The sequence below is a fragment of the Dermacentor andersoni genome, chromosome 8 (assembly GCF_023375885.2).
Source record: "Dermacentor andersoni chromosome 8, qqDerAnde1_hic_scaffold, whole genome shotgun sequence".
NCBI classification, from domain to species: domain Eukaryota; kingdom Metazoa; phylum Arthropoda; class Arachnida; order Ixodida; family Ixodidae; genus Dermacentor; species Dermacentor andersoni.
In genome coordinates, this window is record NC_092821.1 from 138,958,906 (window position 1) to 138,986,032 (window position 27,127).

The following is a 27,127-nucleotide window of genomic DNA, read 5'->3' on the forward strand; positions in this document are numbered from 1 at the left end:
ATCGTAGTCTCCTTCCAGCTCCGCGTCCCTATGATGGCAGGCACGGGAAAATCAAAATCGATGGCGATTCGGCGAAGCGAAGGAAACGGGCCAAAATTCATGTTTTCGTTTCCATTTACTGTTCTTTCTTTTTTTTTAGTACAGTGATGGAGTTTCCTAGCTGCAACGCCGGAAGGTTAATTAGCACACCAAACTAGCACACCAAGTAGGGTTTTGCTTGTTACGCCAGACCTTGTGATGAAACTGCTTTCGGGATGATGGTGACTCCTCAGTCAGACGCCGGAAAATAGCGTCACTCTTGTTTTTCTCAGACGGCGATATGATATAATAGACACGTACAACGACTTGCGTTTCTCCTTCTATTTTCTTTGTATGATATGTGGGAATCCGGTCACGTGGTACTCAATCGCACACACACACACACACACAGAGCGAGAGAAAGATGAGAAGCACAACTTAGAGCTTATCTTTGCGTTATCTACCCAACACTTTCGTTCGCTGGACAGGCCTTTTTCAAGTTCTTGAAGAAGGTCGGTCCAGCGATCGAAAGTGTTGGGTAAATGATCCAAAGTTAACCGCGAAGTAGTGCTTCGTATCTTTTTATATACGCTTGGCCCGTTAAAAAACTACACACACACGCACACACCGCAAGGTGGTGAACGCTGCTTATAAATCACGGGTCCGGTACCTCGAAAAGGTGCGACGTAATGGGCACGGATTTCTGTCGCATTTAGCGCTAAATCGCCCACTGACTTCCTTTCTCTCCTTGCATTATGCGCGAGTGATAAGTTATCGTATTAACGCGAAATTAGGCATCACTTTGTCTTTCGCGCGCTAACTGTAACCCCGGTTGCTGTCCAATAATTTGTTTAGCGTTCACTCCATGGGATGTCGTCAGGCAAGGAACTATATGTATGCGTCTCGAACGCTAGCTTTCACGAGGAGAAGAATGCGAGAACGCTCCTCTTATCACCGGTATAGCGTTAACACCGTGCCGGTTTTACCGCTGTACGTGTTAGACTGCACAATCTTCGGGATCGGGTCACGAAAAAAAAAAAGACGGATAGACAGCGCCGAGGAAATCGCGGTCAATTCCCGAAGAATGCTTAAACGCTCCAAAAAATGAGAAAGCCAGTTACTCAACATCGCGAGACGATTCGAATGTACCCGCGTCCCAGATAAGGCGGGCAGGAAGTTCTAGCCGCCGTGGTTGCTCTGTGGCTATGGTGTTGGGTTGCTCAGTACGAGGTTGCGGGATCGAATCCCGGCCACGGCGGCCGAAAATGCCCCCGCACTTGGATTTTTAGGTGCACGTTAAAGAACCCCAGATGATCAAAATTTCCGGAGTCCTCCACTACGGCGTGCGTCATAATCAGGAAGTGGTTTTGGCACGTAAAACACACACACAAAAAGTTGTTCTTCTCCCACCTAGGGTGAACCGGGTTGTGACTCGGATTACCGTTTCAGGAAATAAAAGTGTAGTTCTGTCTCTCTCTCTTCGGCACGGTTCGCGAACCGCACGGAAGCGCGACACGCCGCTCTCGTGCTCTTTCTCTCCCCCTACTTTCATTCCCTACCCCCTGTGCAGCGCGCTTGAGGTGTCCTCTGCTGAGAGACAGTTACTGCGCTGCACTTTACCCCAACCTTTCCTCCCCATCATCAAGAATCTCCTTCTCTCTCTCGAGCGAGCGAGCCTGTTGGGGAGAAAGAATTCTAAATCGCGATCGGACAATCGGTGTCCCACAGCAACAATAGCTCCTGCGGACGCGCGGGGACCACCACGCCTGGCTCGGCTCGGCTAGGCTGGGCTTCGTCGCGGCATCGCGCTACCGGGTGGTTGTGTAATCGCGCGCCTTGAGCCTCGAGGGAGTAGGCCGCGCGTGCGACCCATGCAACGACCACCAGCTGCTGCTGCCATTGCCGCCGATGTGCGTAAGGACAGCGACGCCATCGGAGGTGGCCGAGGAAAACGGCTCATTCTTTGCGTTCCGCCTCCTAAGCGCGCAAGTCATCAGCGGACCCCATTTTCGCGGCTTTTTCTTTGTCCGTTTATCGAAATGATGTTTCTCATTCAAATTCTTTCTTTTCTTTTCTTTCCTTTTCTTTCTTTCGTTCGTTCCTTCAAGTGCCCAGCGGCTGCAAAAGACGCGGCGGCGGTCCGAAGCGCTGTGGAATGTAAACGATGCGAAGACTCGCCGCGGCTTCTTAGTAAACGCTTGCCTCCTCCTCCTCCTCCTCACTCAAACCCTCCGTGGCAGGAGAAAGGTAAAATCGCTTCTGCGGACACCCGCGCAGGCAACTAACTACACAGACGCGGCCTACCGCGTCTCTGCGCCACCGCACTCGCCACGACAGGCACCTCGGCGGGTGGTTTCGGAGGCACGGTCGAGGCTTCGCGCAACGGAACGGGTTTCCTCCGCTTTCGGTCAACGGGGAGGGGGGGAGTGAACCTCCGCTATTATATAACTGGCCTGGCCACTAAGGGTTGCGGAGTGAGGGAGAAGTGTGACCCGCTCGGAGGCACCGTGTGGCGAATTCCATTTGTATGGAAACATAACAGCAACATTGGGGTAACGTTGTTCGGGCTTTGACGGTGACTCGGCCCCACTTGACCGGTGCAGCCGTGGCCGCGTTTTACCGAGCACACGCCGTACAGTGGGAGAGGGGCGCTCGTCTTGTTCGTGCTTTCGTCGCTTCAGACTTTTCGAAGCAGCAACGAAAAGGCTACAGCGAATCGGGAAGCGACGGGGTTTTGGCAGTGTGCGTGTGTGTGTGCGTGTGCGCGCGTGTGTGTGTGTGTGTGTGTGTGTGTGTGTGTGTGTGTGTGTGTGTGTGTGTGTGTGTGTGTGTGTGTGTGTGACGACAGCAGCAAGACGGCGATGACGGTAAAATCGCAGGATTTCTACGAGCGATTGAATTCATCAGAACGAGCGGCAGGCATGGAGGTGGGAGATGGGCAAGGAACGCCAAAACTATATGCTCGCTGACGGGCGGCACGACGTATGACTTGGAGGACACAAACGGTTCATCTGACGGTGAAGCTGTATACCACAACCTGATTATAGCCATTCGGACTACTGGCGCATACGGTACATTGCCCGCCTTGGCTTATAACCGTGATGACGCTGCCATAATGGAATTTCGGTGCAGCGTTGTCGTACTCGGACACCAAATGTGCACCACGAAAGAGCAGGCTTCGATGTTTTGATTACGCCGCGTGGCAACGACGAGAAGGGCAGTGGAAAAAGTCCGGTATACGAGCTTTGGGAGGGACGAGGAGGCGGCACGTTTTAGTCCGGCGTTCGGAAATCAACACTCGTGGGAAGCGTGTTCTTTCAGTCGCTGTACGAGCTGATGCAACCAAGACCCGGTGGTGTTCTGCTGCCGAAATGCCGGAATCTTCTCTTACGCGTGGCACCTGGCTCGAGCGCAGGTAGCTCGCGAGGATCAAGGCGCGAGAGTCAGATTGCGAAGCTGGAATGACGATGCAACGACCGGCGCGGCATCGGGAATACGAGCATTTGTAGCCATCGGGCCAAGTTAGTAGATAGATAGATAGATAGATAGATAGATAGATAGATAGATAGATAGATAGATAGATAGATAGATAGATAGATAGATAGATTCAAAGCGCCTGAAGTTCGCAAAGAATACTTCGCATTAAAAGAAACCGCGCCTCGTCGGCTCGTATAAAAGCAACAGAAACGCGGCGAACCGAAGCGAGAAGGCGGGGGGGGGGAGGGTACTAAAAAGCCTTTGCGTCTCGTTTTCTGCCTTCCAGCGCGCACTGCTGTACGACGTTCATGGTTCGGCGATCTCCTCCGACGACGGCGTCTCCTCGGTTCAAGGAACCGACCGACTCCTCTCGCTTTGGCCTCGCTCTGTCCCCCTCCCTCCGACGCGTCCGGTACACGCGCGCACACACACGCGCGCTCGCGCTCATATCGGCGTGATGCATTGCCGCCGCTTATCTCGGAAGCGCTTCCCGGAAGTGTGCCAACGACAAGCAAAGGAAGAAGAGATCGCCCCCCCCCTCCCCCCCGAGGCTACGTGATATGTGGCATTATATGGGGCTGTGTATACGCGTGCCGAGGAGGGAAATAGGTTCAACTTGTGTCCGAACGGAGAGAGTCGACGTTGCCTTGCTTTTTTCGTGTTGTGGGGCCGCGGAAGTTGCTTCGTTATTGACGACAAGATGTTGGGGATTTGTGCGTCGTCTTGTCCTTCTTTTTCGCGGTCTCATAGTCGACGCTTCGTTACAAGCGCCTTTCAATCAACCTGCCCGAGGTTTCGGGTTTTAAAATTAAATTAAATTAAAGGAGTACCGACGTGACATTTGTTTTTGGGCTGATATGCATTTTTTTGTGTGTGTGTCAAGTAAAACACTGCTACACCGGGTAGCACCACGAGCCTACCAGATGACGAAGCGCCTCCGTAAGGGCAGTTAGAACGCGGGCGAGAGCTTGCGCGCACAAGGAGGGCGTGGGAAGAAGAAAAAAAAAATGTCACCAAGGGGACTATAATGCTTTCGCATTCGTAAGCAGTCTTGAGTGTCTCTGCCGAATTATTATTATTATTATTATTATTATTATTATTACATGGGATCAAATCCGCGACTCTGAAACTGACAACGTCGCTGCACATATTAGTGACGTCGCGCACAGGTTGAGCGCGGACGTACGTCTGAATGGCCTTTATAACCATGGCTCGAACAAGCGACGCTTGAGGCCCTTCAAACGAACGAGGAAGTAACGGCACATTAGGAGGGTACGTCGTACCAAGCACCATGCAGCGTTATATCGCCGGCGCGCACATTCTCCACATAAGGAGATGCCATATTATGCATCGTGCGAAGGGGTGAGGTATGACGTGTGCCCCCGCAAACGAGCACGGGGTCTTGGCCGCTCGACGAGGCCGGCCGTGACGTCAGCCGTTGCAGACGGAAACGCGATGCTCCGGAAGCGAGGCGACGGCGCGTTTGCTTCCAGCTGACTGTGCAACAGCTCTGCGCATCGTCTGGCGGTATACTCTGTACACTAAGCTCGGCAGTTGGACGACGTCATACGCCAGGAATATCGTTGTGCGGTATGGTTCACTCACTGTTGGAGGGAACGCGCAGCTGATATAAAACCAACATAACTGCTACATTTCTTCAACGTTTAATGCGATTAGGGTACCTCACGCACTTTGCAGGGTCTCTCTCTCTCTCTCTCTCTCTCTCTCTGTGTGTGTGTGTGTGTGTGTGTGTGTGTGTGTGTGTGTGTGTGTGTGTGTGTGTGTGTGTGTGTGTGTGTGTGCGCGTGCGCGCGCGTGTGCGTGTGCGTGTGCGTGTGCGCGCATCTAACCGTTTTACCCCGAACTTGGTTCGCTCCATGGGGAGTGCGTGTTCTAATGGGCAGAGAATCGGGCTCCTGTGCTGAGGGAACAAAGCTCAAAACCAAACGCCGAATCATCTCGGGTTACTGGGTGCGTAGCTCACGAATTAAACTGTTTCGCGCCAACTTGTGTCGTTCGGTGTGTGTCACTGCTTGTTCTACGCCGCCCTTCAGTGAACCTCTGATCGAAGCCAGCTTGGGTCGTCGATTGGGTGTGTGTGTCACTGGGTATGCACTCGCCACTACTCTTCGACCAACCCTCCTTAAGAGGAAGGTTTACCTCGGGCCCAACACCGACGCGGCCTATTCATGTAAAACGCAAAAACGCTTTTGTGACATAACCCCCGGACCGATTTTAATTGGATTCGTTGTATTTTAGAGAGAAAGTTAAATTATGGTGTCTGTTTGGAAGCGGAATTTCGATTTAAAGCCTGAATTTTATGAAAAGGATTTTCAAAAATGCGAAAGTTTAAACACAATAGAAGCAGGAAGTTTACAAATTCATAACTCTGCATCAAGAGCAGATATCGCGGTTCTGTAAACGGCATCCATTAGACCATTGAAAGCGGACAAATTCAATGTCATTTTACATCTTACGTAAATTTGTTACGTTGTGCACAATGGTTCTGCAAAAGCTGTATTTCCACATTACTATATTTCTTTAGATTCACGTGCAGCATATAAATTTTGTCCGCTTTGGATGTACTATTAGGTGCAGTTCACAGAATTGTTGTGTCATTTTTCTTTGCTGAGTTACAGAGTTGTAAACTTCATAGTTTCGTTTTCTGAAAACTTTTGATTTTCGCCAATTTTTAATAAAAAATTGGCGACCTAAATGGAAAATTCGAAACCAATGGTCACTTGATTCTAAGTTTTTTTCTTTTAAATGCAACAAACCTCGCCAAGTTTGGTGCACTGGTTGCTGAGAAAAAAAGAACGGATTCTCCTTTTACATGGTATTTAGATAGAAGCATCCGAGCTAAAGCTTCCTCTTAACGCCAACTCGGGTAAATGTGTGCTACTTATAGCATGTGCCGCTCTTCGGTGGCAAAAAAAGGGAAAATCAATTACAATTTCTTCAGTGCTTGGACGGAAACCGAAGTCGCATATATTCGGACAAGCTTCTGCAAATGTATGCGACACCAGCGCCACGAGCGGACGTCGCGGCGCCGCCGCTGAATGTCGCACCATGTTCGTGCGGGAAGCGAGAGAGCTGGCGGAGCCCGGCTGCATACACGCGCGTCATGCATGACGCGTCTTCGTGGTAGCAGTACGGCGTGTGTCGCTGTACTTTGCTGTATTGCTAATCGCATTAATGTCGACATTCGTCGTGAGATAGGTTCTACCGCAATTCTTTTTCTACAATAAAAAGGGGGAGGGGCATGTGGCGTTATCCCAGGCATGCATGCAGTGAAAAAAAAACGGCAGGTCTTAAATTCGAACTTATACAAGCCGCTTAATCCTCGCACGCAGAAAGATGACGCTTAGCAAGTATAAAAGTGGGAAAACGCTTATATTTTAATCTGTCACTAAAATTGGGTCTCGAGATGTCAGCGTCAGTGCCATCAGCGTGACGTCGTGACATGGAACAGAATTTGCTGACGTCATGTAGCAAGAAGGTTATATGTATGGGGACGTTGCTAAAAAAAGAAAAAAAAAGCGCTGCGCGCGTTTCTTTGCTTGTTCGCAGCTGCAGCGATCGAAGCATTGGAGCGATCCATGACGTCATCGTGCCGTCATGACACACCCACATCGTGGTTACCGAAACGAAAACTGGCCCGTAGAAACAAGTATTATAGTGAATTATTTAGAGCGCTTTCACGCTTGTCAGCATTTCTTCCAGGGTTTAAGAGTTATTTAAACCTTCAGTGAACGCAGAAAGTCGCAAGTCGGAGAGAGAGAGAGGCCATAAGGGAAAGGTAGAGAGGTTAAACAGGATGAGCCAACACCCTCTAGAGAGTTGGCTGAGCCCGGTAGGCTACTGGGGAAGCTGGAAAGGGAAATGTCATGTCGATATATTCCCATTTTAAAGACAATGCAAAACTACTAAATTTCTTCAACACTTTTATTTTTGAAAATAACAGGGGGAAAGGGGTTATCTGATGTGTTAGGCGCAATTTGCATGTGTAACAAAAGACAACTTGCATGGTTCTAGTGACCTTGCTGTAATTGATCCTGGGATACTAGCTGAGCGTGCCCCCTTAATACTGTACTGACTGCACCATGCAGTATATGTACCGAATATTGCGCACTCATAACTCCACTGCAGCGGCGAATGCATTTACATCAGAAGCAAGCTGACTTCCAGAAGTCCGGTAAACTTTACCTCGACAAGGCAGCAGCCTGGCCACTCCAAGATTTCGCCGGAGGGGCAAAGAATAGTGATCCATACCTCTTCCTAGCTGCTTTTTGCTGCAAGAGCAAGCGAGAAACGTAAATAGCTACATCGTAGGTTTTACTCTACTGCAGACGCCTACAGGAAAAAAAAAAAGGAATTGAGTCAAAAAGAAAGAATGAAAGAAACGACTGCCGCAGAAGTTCTCGGCACAGCACTTTTCGTCTGCTGGAGACGCCGCGGCCTGTGATTACATTTCATTTTTCTTCGTGCGTTTCGGGAATTTCCGCTCCGAATGGTACGCGTCGAGGATTTCCATTTGCAAAAGCTACGTCGCCCCGCCGTCCTATATATTTATCTTTCGCTCGTGTATCACGGCTCCGACATCGTTTCCCCAAATTCGATAATATAAGGAAATCTGTTTAGCTGTACGCGCCCCTCAGCGGAAAATATTCGAAAATGAGAGAGAGAGAGAGAGAGAGAGAGAGAGAGAGAGAGAGAGAGAGAGAGAGAGAGAGAGAGATAAAACTAAGAAAGAGAAAGAAAAATGCACCCTCGCTTATATCGAGTAAGATTTATGGGGAGGTTTTGAGGGGGGCATCACGTACTAGGCAAAAGCAAGCCAGCGTGCGACTATTCATACATATGCTGTGTTCTGTTTGCGTAGGTGAAGCAGACACAAATCGATGTATTGTCGTTCGTTATTTTGCCGTGGCGCCTTGTGTGCTGGTTCACACACCTGAACAAATATATTTCCCTCACATACACGTTCTCGTATACCGGTTCTCGTCGGTCGCGTAAAGTTGCGTTGCAAGCCATGCGCTGCGTTTCTGGCTTGGCCCTCAAAATGTTTGGATGGGGGGGGGGGGGGGCAGGGTTTAAATGAAATAACTAAATAAGAGGGAGTGAGAGAGGCCAGACGACTAACACAACGTTGCAGACGACGCACGCTCGCCGTGTTCGCGTGTCAGCGTTCAAAATTCGAAGGTGCGCGGAATGAACGAAATAACAGAGCAAAAAGTAGGAGCAGACGACAACTACGAGTGCACGCATCGTTGCAGACGACTCGCGAGTAGTCTTCTGCTCGCACGCGCGTTCGCAGACGACAGGGCACCCCGTTTCTCCCCGTCTGCTGCTGCCGCAGCTAGCGCGCCGCTCAGTTATCGGTAGGACAGCAGAGCGCACGCGAGGATGGACAGACGACGCGCGTATATTTCGGGACGTCCCTGAACGTGAGGTCGAAGCCCAGTGTTGCCTGACCCGCCCGCAGCCGGTCGTTGGCGAGGGACGACGTGACAGCTTCGGAGAGGACCGCCCCCTCACCCACTTATTACCCCCCCCCCCCATCACACACGCACGTTTTGTTGTTCACTGCGTTTGCTTTGTTTTTACATTGCGCTTCGCACTGAGCTCCGACTGAGCAGAGGCTTTGCTCTCTTCCCCCTTTATCCAACTCCGGTGCAATGACGTCACCTCTCCCCCTCTCTCTCTCAGACACTCCCTCCTGCAGTTGTCCCACGCCAGCCGTGTTGCAGAGCGGTGTCGACTCTGGCGTCGGGGTTGCGGCGATGACGAATAGCGGTTCTCTACCGCCGCCCCGTATAGCCTTACACACTTCTCGCACCGTTATCGTCTGGTAGGGGCGCAGAAACCAGGAGAAACGAATCAACAAATCGAAAAAAAAAGGACAAAAGTACGTCTGGACAGACAAAACACTGTCCCGGTGAGCGAATGAAAGAGTGAACGGGGGTGGAAAGAGGCTATATACGCTACGCAAGCTTCCCATCGTGAGTGGCGTGTACCCGGCAAAGCCCCGCGAAGCCATAACTGTAGTACAAACGCAGGTTTGTACGGTCCTTACGGCGCGTTTTCAGTCAGTCTGGCACGACGCGCCGAGCGAAAACAGAAGTGCGACGAAAGAAAAACAGTATTAAAAGACAGGAGGGGAGTTTCATACAGACAGTTAGTTGGGCAACGACGGCGAGCGAGTGAATAAACATGGGAACCGGCAGTGGTGGCTTTGATCTTAGCTTCGAGTGTAGTACTTCGCCGAAGCCTCGAAAAGCAGTGGGTTTTGTACGCCCAGCGAGAGCAAATACGCGAAAGCCGTCGTCTGCTCGAGTGCGAAGCAGACGACGACGAACAACGCGGGGGTCTGTGCTGGGAAAGAAAGAACTTTAAATATCTCTACGTCATATTTTTTTTTACGTTTGCGCGTTGTGTTTTCGGAATGGTAGTAATAGACATCGTGCACTACATGAGTTCAAAAGAAACAAAGAAAAAGAAAGCTTCGCTTTAAGTGTAAGCGAGTATAACATATCCAAGACATTTGCGAAAACAGTATTGCTTATTCAGCTCCTATATTCAAACTCGTCTTTCTCTGAGCCAACAAGCTCCACAGAATACTATTCTGGCCTAGATTCAACTTGGATATCATTAATAAACGCACATGTGTGTGTTGCACACAGATAAGCTTATGTGACAGTAAATTTGTTTGCGTGCTTTTGAGTGTGTGTGTGTGTGTGTGTGTGTGTGTGTGTGTGTGTGTGTGTGTGTGTGTGTGTGTGTGTGTGTGTGTGTGTGTGTGTGTGTGTGTGTGTGTGTGTGTGTGTGTGTGTGTGTGTGTGTGTGTGTGTGTGTGTGTGTGTGTGTGTGTGCATGCGTCCGGTCGCATTAGCCAGCTTTGTTGAGGGTGTGGGTCCGGCCCCCGCCGATCGATAAGCTATGCAGTGAAGCGCGTATCAGGTGTGACTGTAGTATGGCGACAGCGGTTTGGGGCGCCAAATTCAGTGAGGAGAATCGCTATCAGACCGACGAACGCACCCCGAGATTAGCTTTCCGGAAATTGCTTGAATTCTCGTCCGCTTGCCATTCTGCGGCGTTTTCTTTCGAGCTGACCTTTTGAACTTTAACCCCCACATTTTGTACAGTCGCAATCAAAACTTTGGAAACTACGGCACCAGCAAAAAAAAAAAAGAAGAGGAAGGGCAGTTTTGTGGCTTGGATTAGTTTAAATACATTGTATTGGTCAAACACGCGCGTGTAGGGGTGTGCTTTTGATTTCAGCCGGAATGCCCAGGCTGTGAAAAACAACAAATCGATGCACCTTTGGTCCCCAAACTTTTGATTGCGACTGTACATGTAGAAGTTCCAACCCCAAAAGCCCGAACACCGCTTCACACCAGAGGAAAATTAAAACAACTTGTTAACGTTTATTTCTTGTCATGGGAAGTGTATATGGGTACGAAGAAAGCAGTAAGATGCTAATTGAGTAAAATTAATTACGGAAATAATTTAATTAGAAATTGACTTTGCTGAGCTATCCACAACTGAAAGCTCCCTTCAGCATCCCAAAAGAAACGCTACAGTATGGACCGCTATATGTATTGGGTTTCCAGTGGGTAAATCAGTTGTTAGCCAACAATTTATGCGTGTCAAAAACGACGGTGGGCTTTTTTTGTGTGTGTGGAGTGAAATATTCATTTTGTTTCACGTACCATTATTGACTGCAATTATTCGTCGTACCAGCCCGATCACGTTACCGAATGACAAGTATTACTTTATTCTTCAATGTTTGTTTCAATGTCTGTTTCTAACCACCCTACTTGGACTTGCGCATGATTCGCAGTGACTTATAAACAAAGAAATAGTTATATATATAAAGCCTCACTGCTAAGACACATTATCTTTGTGTTTTGTTCAACTTTTGACGTCTCACGTGCAAGGGACATATACAGCGAAACGTGTTCTGGCAAAATAGTTAATTCATGATGCTTATATCTTTAGCGCCGAATAGGACAGGCGGCGAAACGTACGTCTGTTGTTGCTTGTTTCGTCGTCGCTCCTATATTGCGCTAAACTGGTAGGAAAGTGACCGGAAACTACGCGAATTTCCGTGTGAACCATGCACCGGAAATGAACGTAAGACAGGCGATTTCCGGTTCTGAGTTATTGCATTACTTTGCTCTATATGCATGACTCGGGCTGCGTAACCGCAACTGTGACCTGCATGCGTTTTAGAGACGACGCAGCACCCCAGAGACAAAGTACGCAAGAAAAAAAAAATAATCAGCGACGATTTAGCGGTAAGTGCGAGGGAAATGCGTTAGCATTACGTCGCACCTCATTGAGGTCCCGGATCTATGATTTAAACTCCGCATTCAGCACATTGCAAAGTGTGGTTCAAGAGCTCACTCTACCGTGCGCTGCCTCTTCGAGGAGTGAAGTGATCCGGAGCAGACGACCGTCAGTTGCACTGACGTCGGAGCAGACGACCGTCATGTGCTCTTCAAGCTCTCTCATACCCTCCCTACTTCTATCACGTGACCTGCTTCCCACACATCACACACATGCACTTTTTTTTCTAATGCTAACGCGTTAAAGTAATTCCAGCGGTATTATAATGTAAATCACGGTTCTGGAATACCAAAGAAAACCACTCTTGCCGTGGGATGGAGGATTGATGTAAGCCGGAAAAGACGCGAGGAGAAAAGACCGAACGCGGCGCCGCCTTGAAGGCTCGCCGTGACGTCACAGATTTTGACGCCGTCTGCTCGACGCCGAGTTAGTTCCTTGTCGGTAACAAATTTTGACTACTTTACATCCCGAAGGAGCCGACGACCGGTCTTGGCAGGTTTCGAGAACTTCTGCTTGCGCCCGTTGCCGGCCCAAATACCGTAACACACTTTCGAAATCCCTGACGTCACACTGACGTAGTGGCGTTGAGATTTCGGCGGGAAATTCAAAGTGTGAAAGCTTGGCTTTCGTTTTATTTTCGCGTAATTGACACACTACCTCGAAATTAACGAAATATCTGTTTTGATGCTTACTGTTTACTTATATGCGTATCTAACGCAACACGTCGTACATTTTCGTCCCGATATTAAGTGATCTGCGTGGAGATCAACACAACCGCCGCTAATTGATAAAATAGTCTACGAAAGCGCAACGGTCATTTGGGTTAATTTTCGTTATCGATGCCCAGCCGTGGCGTGCACGTACAGTTCAGTCAATAATCGGGCTGGACGTCATATTAGCATTTCATTTCATGTATTCCACCTTAACAGTCCCGCAGGCATTACATAAGGCCTTGCGCAGATATTCGACCGGTTCCTCCCTATACTGTGCCACACTCGCTGGCAGATATGCTCGACCTATATAGACATTGATAACGACAAAGTCCTCCACTGCTTTTCATTGCTTGTGAGATTTTCAAAGCCTATATGAAGCAATGGCGCGGTCTCGATCTGATAACCTTATGCTGTAGGTACTCGAACACGGCAGCCCCAGCAACGCTCGAAGCACCACTCGAAGTTGTCGTCGTCGTCCTCCACCGCCGTTCACCCGTGCTCGCGTACTCGGAAGCCGAACGGGTTTTTCAACCTCTTTCTGAACGGCGGTAACAGCATACCAGCCAGCAGGCGACCGGAAAAAATGACCCCCCTCCCCCTTGCTGTATATGTACGGTAAGCCTCTCACAATCAGCGCGTCTGGATATTTCCCACACCGGCTGAGAATTATTGCCGCTGTTGCTTCTGAAGGGGTTGTGTCTCGTTGAATGGGTTCTGTCTGCACAGTCAAGCGGAACCCGCAGACCTGGTCTGTTCTGCCCGTTCAGTCTCTTTCTCTCTCTTCTCCTCGGTAGGTTGTTTTGTTTCGTGAGTGAAATTATTGGCAATCCAAGGAGATTGCGAGGCTTACGTATTGTTTCTTAGCTGGAGAAGTGTCGTTACTGCTGTCGTCGAGAATAAAGAAAAAGGCCAACTGCGATCAGATAAGGCTGTGAGAATGCCTGCTCAAAACACAGCCCTGCGATTTGATCTTCGTTTCTTTGCCCCAGTGAGGCTGGAAGAAGTTGAACCACGTTGTGGCCCTTTCGTTACGAGCGTTCGGTTTCCTTCTTTTACTTCAGATAAACTACAGCACAGGTTGTTTATTTTAGCGCTTGTTCCTATTTTTACCGTTAAACGGCCGTAGATGCATAAGCAATAGGTGATAATGCAACCGTCGCTCTCTTTGTTTTTCTTCGATAGTTTGAATGGCTGATGTCATTGCGCTCATCAACTGTTGTTTGGGGACCTCATACACCTATTTACATCAAGACCGCTATAGACGTATCGTTTTGCAAGGCACACGACTTTGATTCTTGAGACTTCCTTTTTTTGCGCGAGTGCACAACCACAATATTCGTAGGCAAGGAAAAAAAAAAAGAACACTAACATTTGCCCCTGCAGTGTATGCTCTCCCGCGCTCTCTATGAATGACCCTCCGTAGCGATGACGTCACTGCCGAGCCGCCTTCCCATTGGCCCGCCGACGAGACTGCGCTATGTGAGCGCCTGCCGGTTCGGCTTCGTCTCAATACACAGCTGACGCCTCTCTCCTCTCCAAGTCTCCAACACCTCGAGAATCGCTCAAATTTGTGTCGCAAAGTACGAAACGTCACGTACGATACATTGGCCCAAATATCAGCGTTCGTCCACAACCGACGATTCGAAACCTAAGCAGGCACCTGGAATCGATTTTCTGATCGATAATCCCGAGCCGGCGATGCGGGTGTCAACACACAGCTGTCAAGCATCCGCTGCTTTCGTAGACGAAAAGAGAAACAAAGACGGCTCAAACTCACCAGCGCTGGCAATCAACGGCGATCAGATTGCCTCAACAGCTCCTCGTAGCACCGTCGGCGGAGGTGCAGATCTTGCGACGATAAAAAACAACTCGCCGTGGAAGTGCCAGGGACGCGGACGCCGCAGCTTTTGCGCGTGATGAATAATCCCAAGCTCCTCAGCGTCACGAAGCGAGTGCCCGGCCCGGCGCCGTCAGGGCCGCGGTGTGTTTTGTTTTGAAGCCTCTCTGGTCGACGACGAGGCGTTTGATCGAGTGCGCGCGACGCTCGACGAAGCGCTTGACAACTACCCACCGAGACACGCACAATAACACGTACTGTAAGCGCAACTTCTCCAAACAACGTCACGATAATCCTCGCGCCGTACCGTCCTTCTCCTGTCGCAAGCGATGCGGTTGCAGAAGTACTCTCTAGTTGCAGACGGAGCTCGTCGAGCGGTTGACAGACGACGCGCACGCGTCCGGTTCAAATGGAGGGATGATGCGAGGGCAAGTTCGTTGCAGGAGTGAGTGGTCTTTGATGCTTCAGCGAGGCAGGAGTCGAGGGGGGAGCCGGTGCTTGCTTCCAACGATTCAAATACACAGGAGAGTACGCCGCCGATCGGTTCTCCGCAGAGTGTTGCGGGGAAAGCGAACACCGGTGGTCGGGTTCGCCGGGGGCGAGAGGGTGGAGGAGAGAGGACAAAAGAGAGGACGCGCCGGCGGCGATGCTGCAGCGAGCGCCGTCGCGTCGCGTCGTTGTAGCGTAGCTGACGCCGCTGCTCCTGGCGGCGCTCTCCGGCTTGGTTTCCCGGTGCCGCCGCTACGGTGCGGAGTGGCGCTGCGGCATGGGTGGTTTCGTACTTGTGGAGAAATGAGAGAAGCAACGACGACCTAGTTACCGCGCTGGCCGCGGGAGGCAAAGCGGCGCTAGTTGAGCTACCAATTCGGGCCTCTATACTCGTCGTCGTCGGGGGTGGTGTTGACATCGTTATTCAAATATTGACCTTGGTGCCTGCTTTCGCCTCCATAGCCTACGCCTGCAATATTGCGTCCAGGTTAGACTCCGCGATATAAGAGAAACAAGTTATGGTGAAAACATTACACACACATGCTCGGAGGCCATCCGGATCACTAAGCGCAGTTGAACAAGGGAAAACGAAAAGGACATGGCCTCTGAAATTGCGGACGCGTGTAATCTCGGAGGCGATTAAAACGAGGACCCAGTTTTTGTGGCATCCGAAGAGTGGCGCGGCACGCTCTACCGATTCATGTCTGCACTTTGAGCACCCTTTTCGTTTCTTGGAGAGGAGTTGATTTTTACAATACCTGTAGAAAGTTTACACATTTCATGTGTGTTGTGTTGTCACTCAATAAAACTTAAAACACCCCTGAAACATCTCACGGTCTGCAACTGTGCGGGAAAATCGTCATCATCCTTTCGAACAATTCAGTCACATACGCTTACACTGAAGCACTGGGAATAGGGAGTTATAGCGAGGAAATGCACCCGGAAATAAATAACATCATTAACGTCATCGTAAATTACGCCCTTTAGGGTGTGATCTTTTTTCACGTAACATGCAGTAATTGTCACCAATCTTGAGTGCATCTGCTGTAAAGGGACATTAAAAACACTCAGTCAGTTTACGTTGTAACGAACTCGTAGAGTTCCTGAAAGCAAGGAAACTGGTGTACAGCGCTATATCTAATTTGAGTTGCGTTAGTAAATTACACTTCTACAATACTAAATCAGCCACTCATAACGCGAAAAGACACGTGGTAAGTCAGAAAGGACGCAAGAAACGAATGACACGTGACGACGGCGCCTTCACTTTCTCGCACCGGTACGCCGTGACTTCATGAATTTTGACGGCGTTAATTCTTTAGTTGATTATTTATTGGTACAGATGGACTTGACTGTTTTATAGCAGGGGCACAGTTTCAGAAACTATTACTGAGAGCCCCCACAAAGGCGCAAATGCGAAAAAAAAAAATAATTTGAAATCCCTGACGTCACAGTGAGGTATCGGTCCTCGGGTATAGGCGCGAAATTCAAAAATTGAACTTTTAACTTTATTTTCTCTTCTAATAAATAACCTATCATAGCGAAATCACCGGAAGTCCCCCGAGAATACTTTATATCTGACAGCAATTGGGTACCAAGCGTGGAGTTTAAAAAAAAAATGAAGTGCACGCGAGATTGATAACCATTATCGTTGTGTATCAAAATTACGCCATAAATTATAAGGCTACAATCCATAAAGGCTCAACATATTTAAAGGCGTTATCAGACAAATTACACCCAGAGAGGGGCAGGACATGAGTGCGCGCGCGCTTTTTTTTTTTTGCCACAAGAGCGTCGTTATGTTAATAAGCACTAAAAAATCATGTGGCGTGCAGGAGCCAGTTACCATTCAGTGAGCGTAAATTCCACTGATAAACAAAAAATAGCGGCTATTAATATATTATGCCACTACTACCAAGGGCTAGCACATCCGCGTAGGTGTAAAACCTTGGTATCCAACAGAATGGCGAGTTAGTGAGGGTGTGTCCGGTATTCCGGTATACGCAATGACCTTCGCCTGACACCGGGTTACCGAAGGCATAAACGTGAGTGGCCGGGTTAGCGACGCCACCTGGTGGCGCACAGCTGGACCACCCGAACAGAGCCCACCCACGCCCAGTGGGCTGCTACGGCCTCTGTGATTGGCTCGAGTGCCGCCATTACGGAATTCGACGATATAGAATCACACCTCAGTTCGGATTTTGTTGCCCAGAAGGAGCTCCCACTGGGGCGTGGATGGCGTGGATTTGGACATCAGCTATATATATATAAGAGCGACAGCGCTCGGTTTCAATGAGAGTACAGATTGTTATGGGCAAATAAAACGCGAACACGGTAAGGCTAAGTAGAAGTAGCCTTGCGATTCCGTTTTCGACAATTCGTGTAATGTCGGCATGGTTTCAGCTTGCACGATCAGTGAGGCCTATTAACCGCACTTCGCGACCGAAGAAGTATAGCGGGGCGAAATGTTGCTGTCGGGTTATATTGCTTGCGAAAGGTGTTCTACTTTGCAATTATTTTGTTAATTTGTCCGCGATAGCACGTAGAATAGAATTTCGCATAATTGCCTCTTGCGGGGGCGCACGCCAAGATAGCGAACTCATCAAAAGCACTGACATAAATGTACTTATATTTAAAAAGTCCGAATATACACACTGAAACACCTCGTTGAACCTGTGCTGCAAGTCCGAATAAACACGTGCAAAGTGTTTTAGCCAAACTACAGTGGCTAGTAGCCAAACGAGTCGGAAGGTTGACGGCTGGGATGTTCGCTCTTGGTGTCATTATGTCTTCATGTAGCGGGTTCGTTTCTATCATTTTTCACAATGTTTACCGTATTCTTCTGGTGCGTGGTTCACGGAATAATTGATGTTCTCATATCTGACGTTCCTGTAGAGAGTTCTCGCATGCATGGAGTCCACGTTACGCGTAATTAGACTTGACAAAACTCACCAAAGAATTGCAAATTCCTAATCCGTCCTGCAGGCGGACGTCTTTTCGTGATTCTTAAGGTACACAAAAACAGCGCGGTTAAGTAAAATGTTCAACGGATAACTTGCGCCTTTGAAGGGACACGTACGAAACTCCGATTCCACGGAGGGAAGGGACACGTGCCGAGTTCTTAAATGTGGCCCCCTCGCCGGTCCTCGTACAATTGGCAGCATTGTGCAGTCCACCTTCTCCTCCTCGCACATTTGCGCGCGATTCGAATGGTGACGGCGGATGGGGGCGTTGGCGCGCTTTTCGCACCTACTGTACTACAGCGATGCTGGGCCAGCTGCGCCGAGAAAATCTCGCGCGCGCTTTCAACGCTGACGTGACTGATGAGGACCTCGCCCCGCGCGCACGCTTCTGCGCGTTTCGCGCCCTTTTGAGAGCCGCACCGCGCGCACGGCCCGTTTCGTGCGAGCTCGACCGAATCCGCGCGAGCTCGCCGTCGCTGTGTGTCGAGGACGGTGGTGAAAAAATGCGCTTCTGTTCGTGTCTCGCTAGAAACGTGCAGCACGGCGCGTCCGTAAGCGTTATGCCATTTGCCGAATACCGGGTTACCGGAGGGTTGTACGCGTCAGCGGCTTTATGCGGCAACAACGCTGGTAGCGACATCTGGTGACGCAGTGTCTAACCAGATAGCACGCAAAACTACTACTGAAGTGGCTTAAATATTTATTCTACTTCATTGCTGGTGTAAAGTGTTGGTAGCGACGCGGTCGTTAACCTGCAGTACTTTGACGATTTTTTTGCGACAATAACACTGACGCGACACAGCTTTTCAGACACATTGTAATTGGGCAATACTGCGATATATGTCGTAACCAGCTTTGAATCTTTGGCACGATTCTGCATAATACGTTTTTCGGATAATACGTCCTTCCTTTTTCGGTCAGTGAGGAGCAATGTATTTTCACACGGTTAACGCGATCGGTTTTTCACCTGAAATTGGATAACACGACTGCAGAAGTGGGTGTTAACCGTTATTTCTAAAACTCATGGTTTTATATTCCAGTGTACTAGCCTAAGTAAAATTTCAACGACCCACGAACAACGTGTTACACGCCCGCAGCAGTGCAGATTCTGCACCAGCAGCGCGGAGAAATCGCCACCGCGGGAGATACCGTAGAGAGCTGTGCTGGCGTGTTGGTGTGCGCGTGAACACATCAGGGCTGCTAGTAAGCTGTTGCTCTTGTGTCCGAATGGACAGACGTCTCTTTCTGGTGTGCGTGCCTAATGAACTTAATGTTAAAGAAACTGAACAATAATACTACTTTACCTGTGGTGGTAAAGCGATGGACACTTTTCGGGGCTTCATTGCAGATGTTCGTTTGAGTGAGGAAACGGCCGCCTTTAATTTTTTTTAACTTCCACAAGGACTTTTTTACGGGCATTGAAAAGAAGAAAGTTCAGCGCAAACTAACAAGCTATTAGAACGTTGCCGCATAAAAGTGCGTCGTCTGCGGTGCATTATCACTCGACGTCACAAGAACCTTGCCTATTGAGTTTGTCGCCGCGTACTCCTATTTTTCATACTTTTTGGGAGCTTTCCCTGGATAATACGATTTTCGGATTATACGTTTAATTTTCCAGTTCTCGAGAAGATCGTATCAGCGAGAGTCCACTGTATATGTGTCGCTAAGTTTTCAGTAGCTAAGTTTGAACTAGCTGAAACTTTTGTAAAAAAAGGTGGAATCTCTCCTTACCTGACGCTAACTATTTGTTACCATAAAAGCACTAGGCGTGAGTAGCTGACTTCTTTACATAGTGTACATATTTAGTTTTTCAAATTTAACATCATTGAGGTTTACTTTCGTATGACAAAATACTTGAGCATTTAGCTGCTGACTCTTCTGACTCGGCCGTTACGGAATAATATTTCCAAGAATCCGGAAACACGTCGCAGAAACGGTTCCTGTCGCGCGCAAACATTTTTGAGCACATGTTGTGTGGTCTACAAAAAGCGGCACTGCATTTCGCCGACTCTCGTAGTGTACCGGGTGTTTTTTTTATCGTTAAGAAGTCTTTAAAAAATTCTGTGACAGAAGCGCAGGTGGTGTTTTCACACAGACATTCTATTACGAGGTCGACAGTAATCAAACGCTAGCAAAAGAAAAAAAAACACCATGAAGGTCTGATTACCGAAAATTTGCTCATTAACTTCTAAACTACGACATGTATGGCAATTGTTTATATGGCAGAAGGCGGGGGGCAATCGTCTTTAAACACCAACCCTTTCTTTTTTTACTCTAAAATCCGCGCACAGTTTGAGATACGGTGAAACTTGGCCGTTGTATTCAGCTCGTACTGAAAGCAAGCGCACAAGAAACGCCGGAAGTCCAGCCCCGCAATCTCGTCAGAAAGATACGCCCAGTGACGAAATTTACGTCATAAATTTGAATGACAGCAACTCGCAAGCTTTTGCTGGCCAGATAAACTATACCTCGTGAAGTGACGGATATGTTCGAGCCATCTCGCCAATAACACCGTTAAATATTTCATCACCGTTGTTCTTCTTTCGCTCGTTGCAGACGACGTCCACATGATGTACACGCAAACATTCTAAAAGACATTGCTAAGCTATGGCTCCTTAATGTCATAACAATACTTCAAACCGTGTACGGTTTCTGCTTGTGCCCACACTCGACACTCATAAAAAAGTTGGCACCTTTTGCACCTTTTGCGGTGCAAACTTATGACGATTAAATGAGCCCCATAGGCTGCAAGCGTTTTTTTTTTTTTTTTTTTTAAGAATACCGTTCACCTGAGTCATTACGATACACCGGTCAAAGCGAAGTGCGGATTAATTTTCTCTAGTCTGATATACTGGCGCCACCTAGTTCCAGATGTCGCAGCGCTGTACAGTTCTAAGCAGACGACAGCGCTCTGCTGGCAGTGCCAAGCGAACGCGCTTTGTGCCTGTTCGCTTTGTGCGGCGCACAGCAGACGATGCGTCTCCTTTGCCGCGGCGTTGGGGAGGGGCCCCCCGAGCAGACGGACTTCGCGCCTTCGTGCTTCTTCGCACCTGCCCCGCAGCACGCCGATGCAGACGACGAACCGCCGCGGTTTGTTGACCCCAAGAAGAAGACCGACTGAAGATTGTTTTTGTTTCTTCTTCCGGTCCTTCTCACGCGAGCCGGCCGCTTAAGGTACATAAACGATGTAGGGTGGGTGGTCGCGTTTAGGAAATCCTGATGGATACGCTCCAATGAGCAGTTTCTGGTGTGCGGCAGCTCCGACTCGCTATAGGCTTAAGCTTTGATTTGATGGTTATGATTGATTCGTTCCAGTAAGCGTCTTGGTAAAGTCATTTACAGGCAGATTTGAAAACTACAGCCGTACAACCGTTTTCCTATTCCCTATACATATAGAACGGTAAGACCATCACGTGATGCTCGGACTGGTTTCGCTGTCAGTAAAACGAGAACCATCGAATACCAGCATTGAATATGTATACAGCATACTTGCGTCGATCAACAGTACGGCACCTGCTGTGGCGAAAACCAAATGGAAATTGAACGATAACGGTTTTTCCTTTTCTTTTTTTGTGATTGAGCATGGGCTGCAGCCGATGGTTGAACAGTTATCATAGCAGCCGTCACGACGGTCAGCATTTTCACATTATTCCGCAGTAACTTCTAAACTGCGGCGTAATTCCTATGCAGAAGTTACAGCGACGTTTGGCGTTTTGGCGACATCATGGGTTATATGCAGTATCGACCTCTGTAAGTGCTGTATGTAACTTCATGAAGTAAGGGAGAGAAAAAAAGGAAATGGTCATATTTAACAAAGGCTACCGTAGTGTACGTAGGAGTCATAGCTATTATAATAGGAGAAACGCCTGTACCGCGACTTTCTGTTACGTGCAATAATCAAGCGATCTGAAATATTTAATGAAAGCGGTAGATAGGACGAGGCCTCAGAGCTTCGCAGCAACTCACTGCATGATGATGCCACGGTAACGAGACGTGAAAGCTACGCACATCCTACGTATACACGGGGGATTCTCACTAATTTTCAATTCGTCGCTTCACGTAATAGTTACAATTTATGAAACATATAAAATACTGAAGGAGTACACGTACGAACTCGTTACTATACTAATAGTTGCGAGCTGTTCACTTGAGTTTCTCAACTCGTTCTTTTTATATGCCAATGATAGCGAATTCTGCAAAAGACGTGAGCCAGTAGCTCTAAATAGGACGAGCAGGTGATGCGTATGCAGTGGTAAAGACTGCCAAGGACAGCGGGATCGACCCTGTCGTTCTCTTACAACATCAGTTATTGAAATTCTGTCGTGTTTCTAATGATTTTCGGTTACATTCAATTGACTTTCTGTTGAGACAACGTGAATACGATGCGTGACTCTTGCGAGAGTCACTAACAGCTCCGAGGTCTTCGGGTGCAGAACTCACCTTCCACGACATGCTGGGACAGGACCGTGCCGCCCTGGAAGAGAATGGTGAAACGCGAACGTTTAGTTTGGTCTGTACGCAGGCATCGTGATTAGCCAGCGCTAAGAACAGATGGGACGTAAGACTAAAAGTAAGCAGTGAGAATCACTATGAAATGGAACCCCCGTGTGAGTTGATTTCTTTTCTTTTTAAGTGAAGTCGCATATGGATGCAGAGCGGTCCATTTATAAGCTCTAACGTGCGGCTCTCGATTTGCCCGTGCTGTTGTAGTTGAAAGCACCGGCTGAATTTGTGTCGACGCGCGACACAAGTTCGTCGAAAAGTACCGTGCCACAAGCCGCAAGTTTTCTTCTGTAAGGTCGGGCGATTGTCGCGCGCTTGCCAGAGAGAGAGAGAAAAAAAAAAAGACTCGCGCGCGCTCTACATTAAGGCGTTACATTTGAAAATTGGTCGCACTGCACACAAGGGTGTCACGTTCTTCGACGGGAAATGTTTTTTCCGAGTATTGGCAACCAACATCGGGAGTCACGATCCTCACGTAAACCGTCGTTGCTTGATTACTGGTTACGTACGTAAGGTATTTTTCGTTTATATATATAGGGCCGCATCCAGCACACAGTGCCGGACGAACGCTGCTGCTGCCCGCGATGCCCCTGTACAGAGACGCCCAAAAAGCAAGCGGCACAATGCGAAAGTCGTGAAGGTGACGTCATGCCTTCGCGTTTCTCCCAAGGCTGCTGAGCCCAACACCTCTACAGGAGGTGTTGGCTGAGCTTGAGCGACGTCGGGGGAACGAGCGCGCGCGCGCGGAATGTTTTAAGTGGGCGTCGCCTTATACCGCGCTCGCGGAAAGACAAAGATGGGTCCCTTGAACTCGAAAGGGCTGAGTCACGTGTTTACGCGCGAGCTGTACGCGTGTCTACCGTCGACCGCGCGTCGCTAGAGGGTGTAACTACAGGTACTTTAAAAAACGTGCGGGCCGCCGTCAAACTCGACCCGAATATTGAAGGCACATCTCTAGCAGCTTGAATTTAACGAACGCGAGCAGCAGTGAACAAACATCGGATGGTTTTGGAAGAAAGACGCATTAAGCTAGCACCATTCAAGCCACCCCGGTCTGAAATAGCCAGCACCCTCCGCAGAAGCGAGAAGGCGCTTAAAGCTTGTTCGGGTTAAGTATGATGGAGGCTGCATACTGAGCGACGCTTCATGATACATTGCTCGGCTAGAATAACTCCCCCCTCCCCCCACAAAAAAAGTGTAAGACTTTGCGTGAGTATCTGGAGGCCATATCTGGTAAGCTTAAAGAGGCGCAAGGACAAAGGACTTGTGGCGACGCCACCGCGAATTTCCCGCACTACAGCTCCCCATGACGACACGTACTTTGACAGGACCTGTTTCTCGTGAGTAGGTGATTGCTTATCGACAGATGAGGGTTTTATTGCGTTCTAAGCGAATCCGACTCAGTTGAGCAAGTTTTAGTAACTTTTCTTTCTGCATAAATATGGTTCCCCAACCGTGGGAACAATTTGAGGCCGTTGATATTATACTGACGACCTCACGCTGTGGTAGCGTCGAATCGAAGGAAAAGATTCGCTTCCTCTATTTTTTCCTCTAGTAATCGACATCTTCCCGTGAAAACGATAAATGCTGATATAGTCTTCTGAGAATACTTACTGCTCCTGTCTCAATTGATTTTGTTTTGCTCTTTGGTGTACCTTCAACTGTTTTACAAGCAAGAATGATTCTTGTTTTTGTATGCATAAACGCCAGTGGCGGTAAACGTACTTTCCGTGCTCGTGACAGCATTGCGCACGCACGTCGCGACAGGAAGATAAAGCAAGTATGGCGGTTTCATTGCACAATGTAAGAAAAGTGTAGGGGACTGTTACTTTATTCGATCGCGTTTTGTGAGACAACTGTGATAGGGATTTGACACAAGTGACTCTATATAAAGCAATAAAGATGTAGAGAAAGCTTACAATTGGACAAACCAAAGGCGCACAGTGCGCTAGTTTTGTAGTTAGAGAGTGTGGCGACGATCCTGCGTCATGCCCATATAGCACTACGCCCATTGAGATTTTTAGCCTGTCCGTATCAGGGGCGAATACAGGACAGCCTCCTCGAGGGTCCCTCACCAAAATATACAGAAAAGAGAGGGGGAACCCGCTGCACGCTTGGTAGCTGTCATCACAAACGTTCCGGCATTTTAGGGGGGCAGGGCCTTTCCTCTGGGTTCGCCATTGGTACGTGTGCGTACTATCTACGTAATGATGTAAGCAGCCGACGTGGTGGCTCCACCTCGTGGCACTGATTTTAACAAGGGCATCCGAGATATATTACTTCAATGACCAGCGATGCTCCGTGACGGCGACCTAACCAAAAAGTCGCAGTTTCTCCCGAAAGGCGAAGTATCGATTGCGATAGCAAATTAGTGGACAGCTATACGAAGTAAGGACAGCAGTTTCATCGGCCGTATCAACTCGTAAACGTAAGCACACTAACTAAATCAACAAGCATGGTGTCACGCGCGCACAAGCAAACGTGAACATATCTCACTCGATGACCGCGGAAACTCGCTGTCAAAATGCTGCAGTGAGGAAACGCGGCAGCAGCAGCGAGCGAATTGACCTTCGTGCTGTTGCCTGCATCAACATGAACCAAGCCGCGAAAACAGGGCGTAGCGTGGACTCAGTAGCCGTAGCAGATGGCTTTCAACATACAGCAGCCCGTCGGGCGCGCGTGGCCGCCCGGAGTAGGAAGCCCCGCCGCCGAAGCCTTGCGCGCGATGGAAGGCGGCGCGCTTCCTCCCCGCTTTCCTCCCTTGCGTGCGGGAGATTGAGCCGCGATCGCCAGCTCACTCTCGCACGCCTTCATTCGAACATATAACATACGGCGCGCGGCGAAGATTTTACCGCCCTTGAATTTTATGCGGTACCTCCCGGCGACGGCAGAAATGCGGCTCGATTGTCCATATAATTGCTATCGCAGTAATAAGTGGTGTCCACACCCTGACGTCTGTACATGACGTGTTTCTGGCTCCCAATAGCGCTTCCGCCGCATGCAACCAGCAAAAGCATAGCCTTTAAAATCTGCATCTGTCTTTCCAGAGGGCGTCACCGCTAGGTGAATTTGGACACCACCTATTACATAGTGTCTTTTGTTTTATTCTTTTGATGACAACGGTCACGTGTAAAACGAAAACGATCCCGTCATTGTCCTAAATTGCCACGTTTACGAACGAGCTAAAACTCCCTATTAATTTTGCGGGAAACGTTGGAACAACGCTGGGTGCTTGGGCTATTCGAGGAACTACGGTTACAAAACAAGAGTACTTGCGCACGGCAGCTTTGGACTAGAGCGAGACGGAGGAAGGCTGTCGACTCAATTGTTTACACGCACTTCTGCTCCGACAGCAGAGTCTCGTCTGCTCGCGAACAGCAGCAGCAATAAAGAACACCGACGGACAGGCGCGCACGCCATCTGTGAGTAGAAAAAGAAAACGAGAGGAGGAAAAGAAAAGCTATGGGGGGGGGGGGGGGGGGGTGGCGACGAGAGAAGCCATCTTACCTTCCCTTCACTTCCCCGTACATCACGTGTACGCTGTTTCGTAAACATTCGAGCGGTGAGCTATAGCTGCTCGAACTCGACGGCTTGGCCTGCATCAGCCCGAGCTGCATAGCCGTTGCGTGCGTGCGTATGCAAGCCGCATATCGCATGCATAAAGGCAGCGAGCGACCGCATTCCGAAGGGTTCGTTCATCCTTTTTATTCGGGGATCACTGCGCCAGCTGGACACACGTCCGCGGAGTCTTCGCGGCGTTGCGTGCTGCTGTTGTTGCTGCTGTATATATACATAGACGTGCCGGGCTCCTTCCTATAGTCTGGACGTTGGAAAAAAGACACGTGCGATGTGGCGCGCTGATTTACATATACAGCAGTGGCGGCGTGTCGCTATATATCTGTGCCGCGGAATACTGTGCGGGACTTACGCGCAGAAGAGCTGAAAGGCGCGTTTGCCTTGGTTGTCGGCCTGTGAGGGGCCCTGGAATGAAAAGGCCCGGAAGAGAGAACTCCGCGGCAGGCGCGATAGCCGCGACTTGTCGATATTAACAGCGGCTTGGTGCCGCTGTACCTCGTTGTAGCGAATTCTGATGCACTGGGCCATCGGATACAGCGAATTATGCTCTTTAGTGGTGTTTTATTTAATTTAATGCTTTTGTAACCAAATAATAATTGTGTTTTCTGAAATTAAACTACCCCCTGAATTCATGCAACGCCTCTCCCCCTGTGTTGTTTGTCTGCGAATGTTCTTATATGCTTCAAATTTAAGTATACTACCACACACACACGGCACTTTAGGCGTTAAGGGTGCTAGGAAAGTGCTTAGATTTCAGCAAAATACGACCAACAGAAACGATAGAAATAAAGTTACGGTGTTTCAAATGCCAAATGAAGCGTGAAGCGCAGTTTCGAGTTCCTTTTTTGGTGCGTTAGGTACTCGCCGTTCGCACCGAGCTGACCAGATCACTGCCGCTGTAGTTGCCACTCTTTCATCTTTTTCCATTCTTATTATCACTGCCGAATCACGAACACTCTTCGGACATTGCAACGCGCTTTCCGGTATAGTCTGGTGACGTTTGACAACACTACACTCGGTTCTGCTCGTCGCGCACGACAATAGCGTGTGTACCCGCGGGCACGTCGACCCTTGCAAGCCCGGGCTCTCTTCTCGCTGCAGATCCGTTGTCCGCGCACATGCGGAGCACCCCGGAGTAGGAATACAGAAGGGTGCAGCTTTCCCGTCGTGTGCTCTTGCATCTGCTTCGTCTTCGCGCCTTG

General features: G+C 49.1%; 1 protein-coding gene and 1 long non-coding RNA gene across 3 annotated transcripts in view; one reads left to right on the plus strand and one right to left on the minus strand.

Moving 5' to 3' along the window:
* LOC126525956 (neuronal-specific septin-3-like) overlaps nucleotides 1–27,127 on the minus strand; it is an 81,095-nt gene that overhangs the window by 39,751 nt on the left and 14,217 nt on the right. Inside the window, exon 2 of one of the 2 annotated variants that reach the window (XM_050173954.3) lies at nucleotides 22,287–22,320. In XM_050173954.3, the coding sequence (XP_050029911.2) occupies nucleotides 22,287–22,320 (34 nt within the window). Of the gene's footprint in view, nucleotides 1–14,337; nucleotides 15,114–22,286; nucleotides 22,321–27,127 lie in introns of those variants that run through there. The other variant, XM_055067832.2, reaches the window with a different exon arrangement.
* The window catches only part of LOC129383369 (uncharacterized), a 90,057-nt gene that overhangs the window by 27,729 nt on the left and 35,201 nt on the right, over nucleotides 1–27,127 (plus strand). The gene's annotated exons all lie outside the window — the stretch shown is intronic.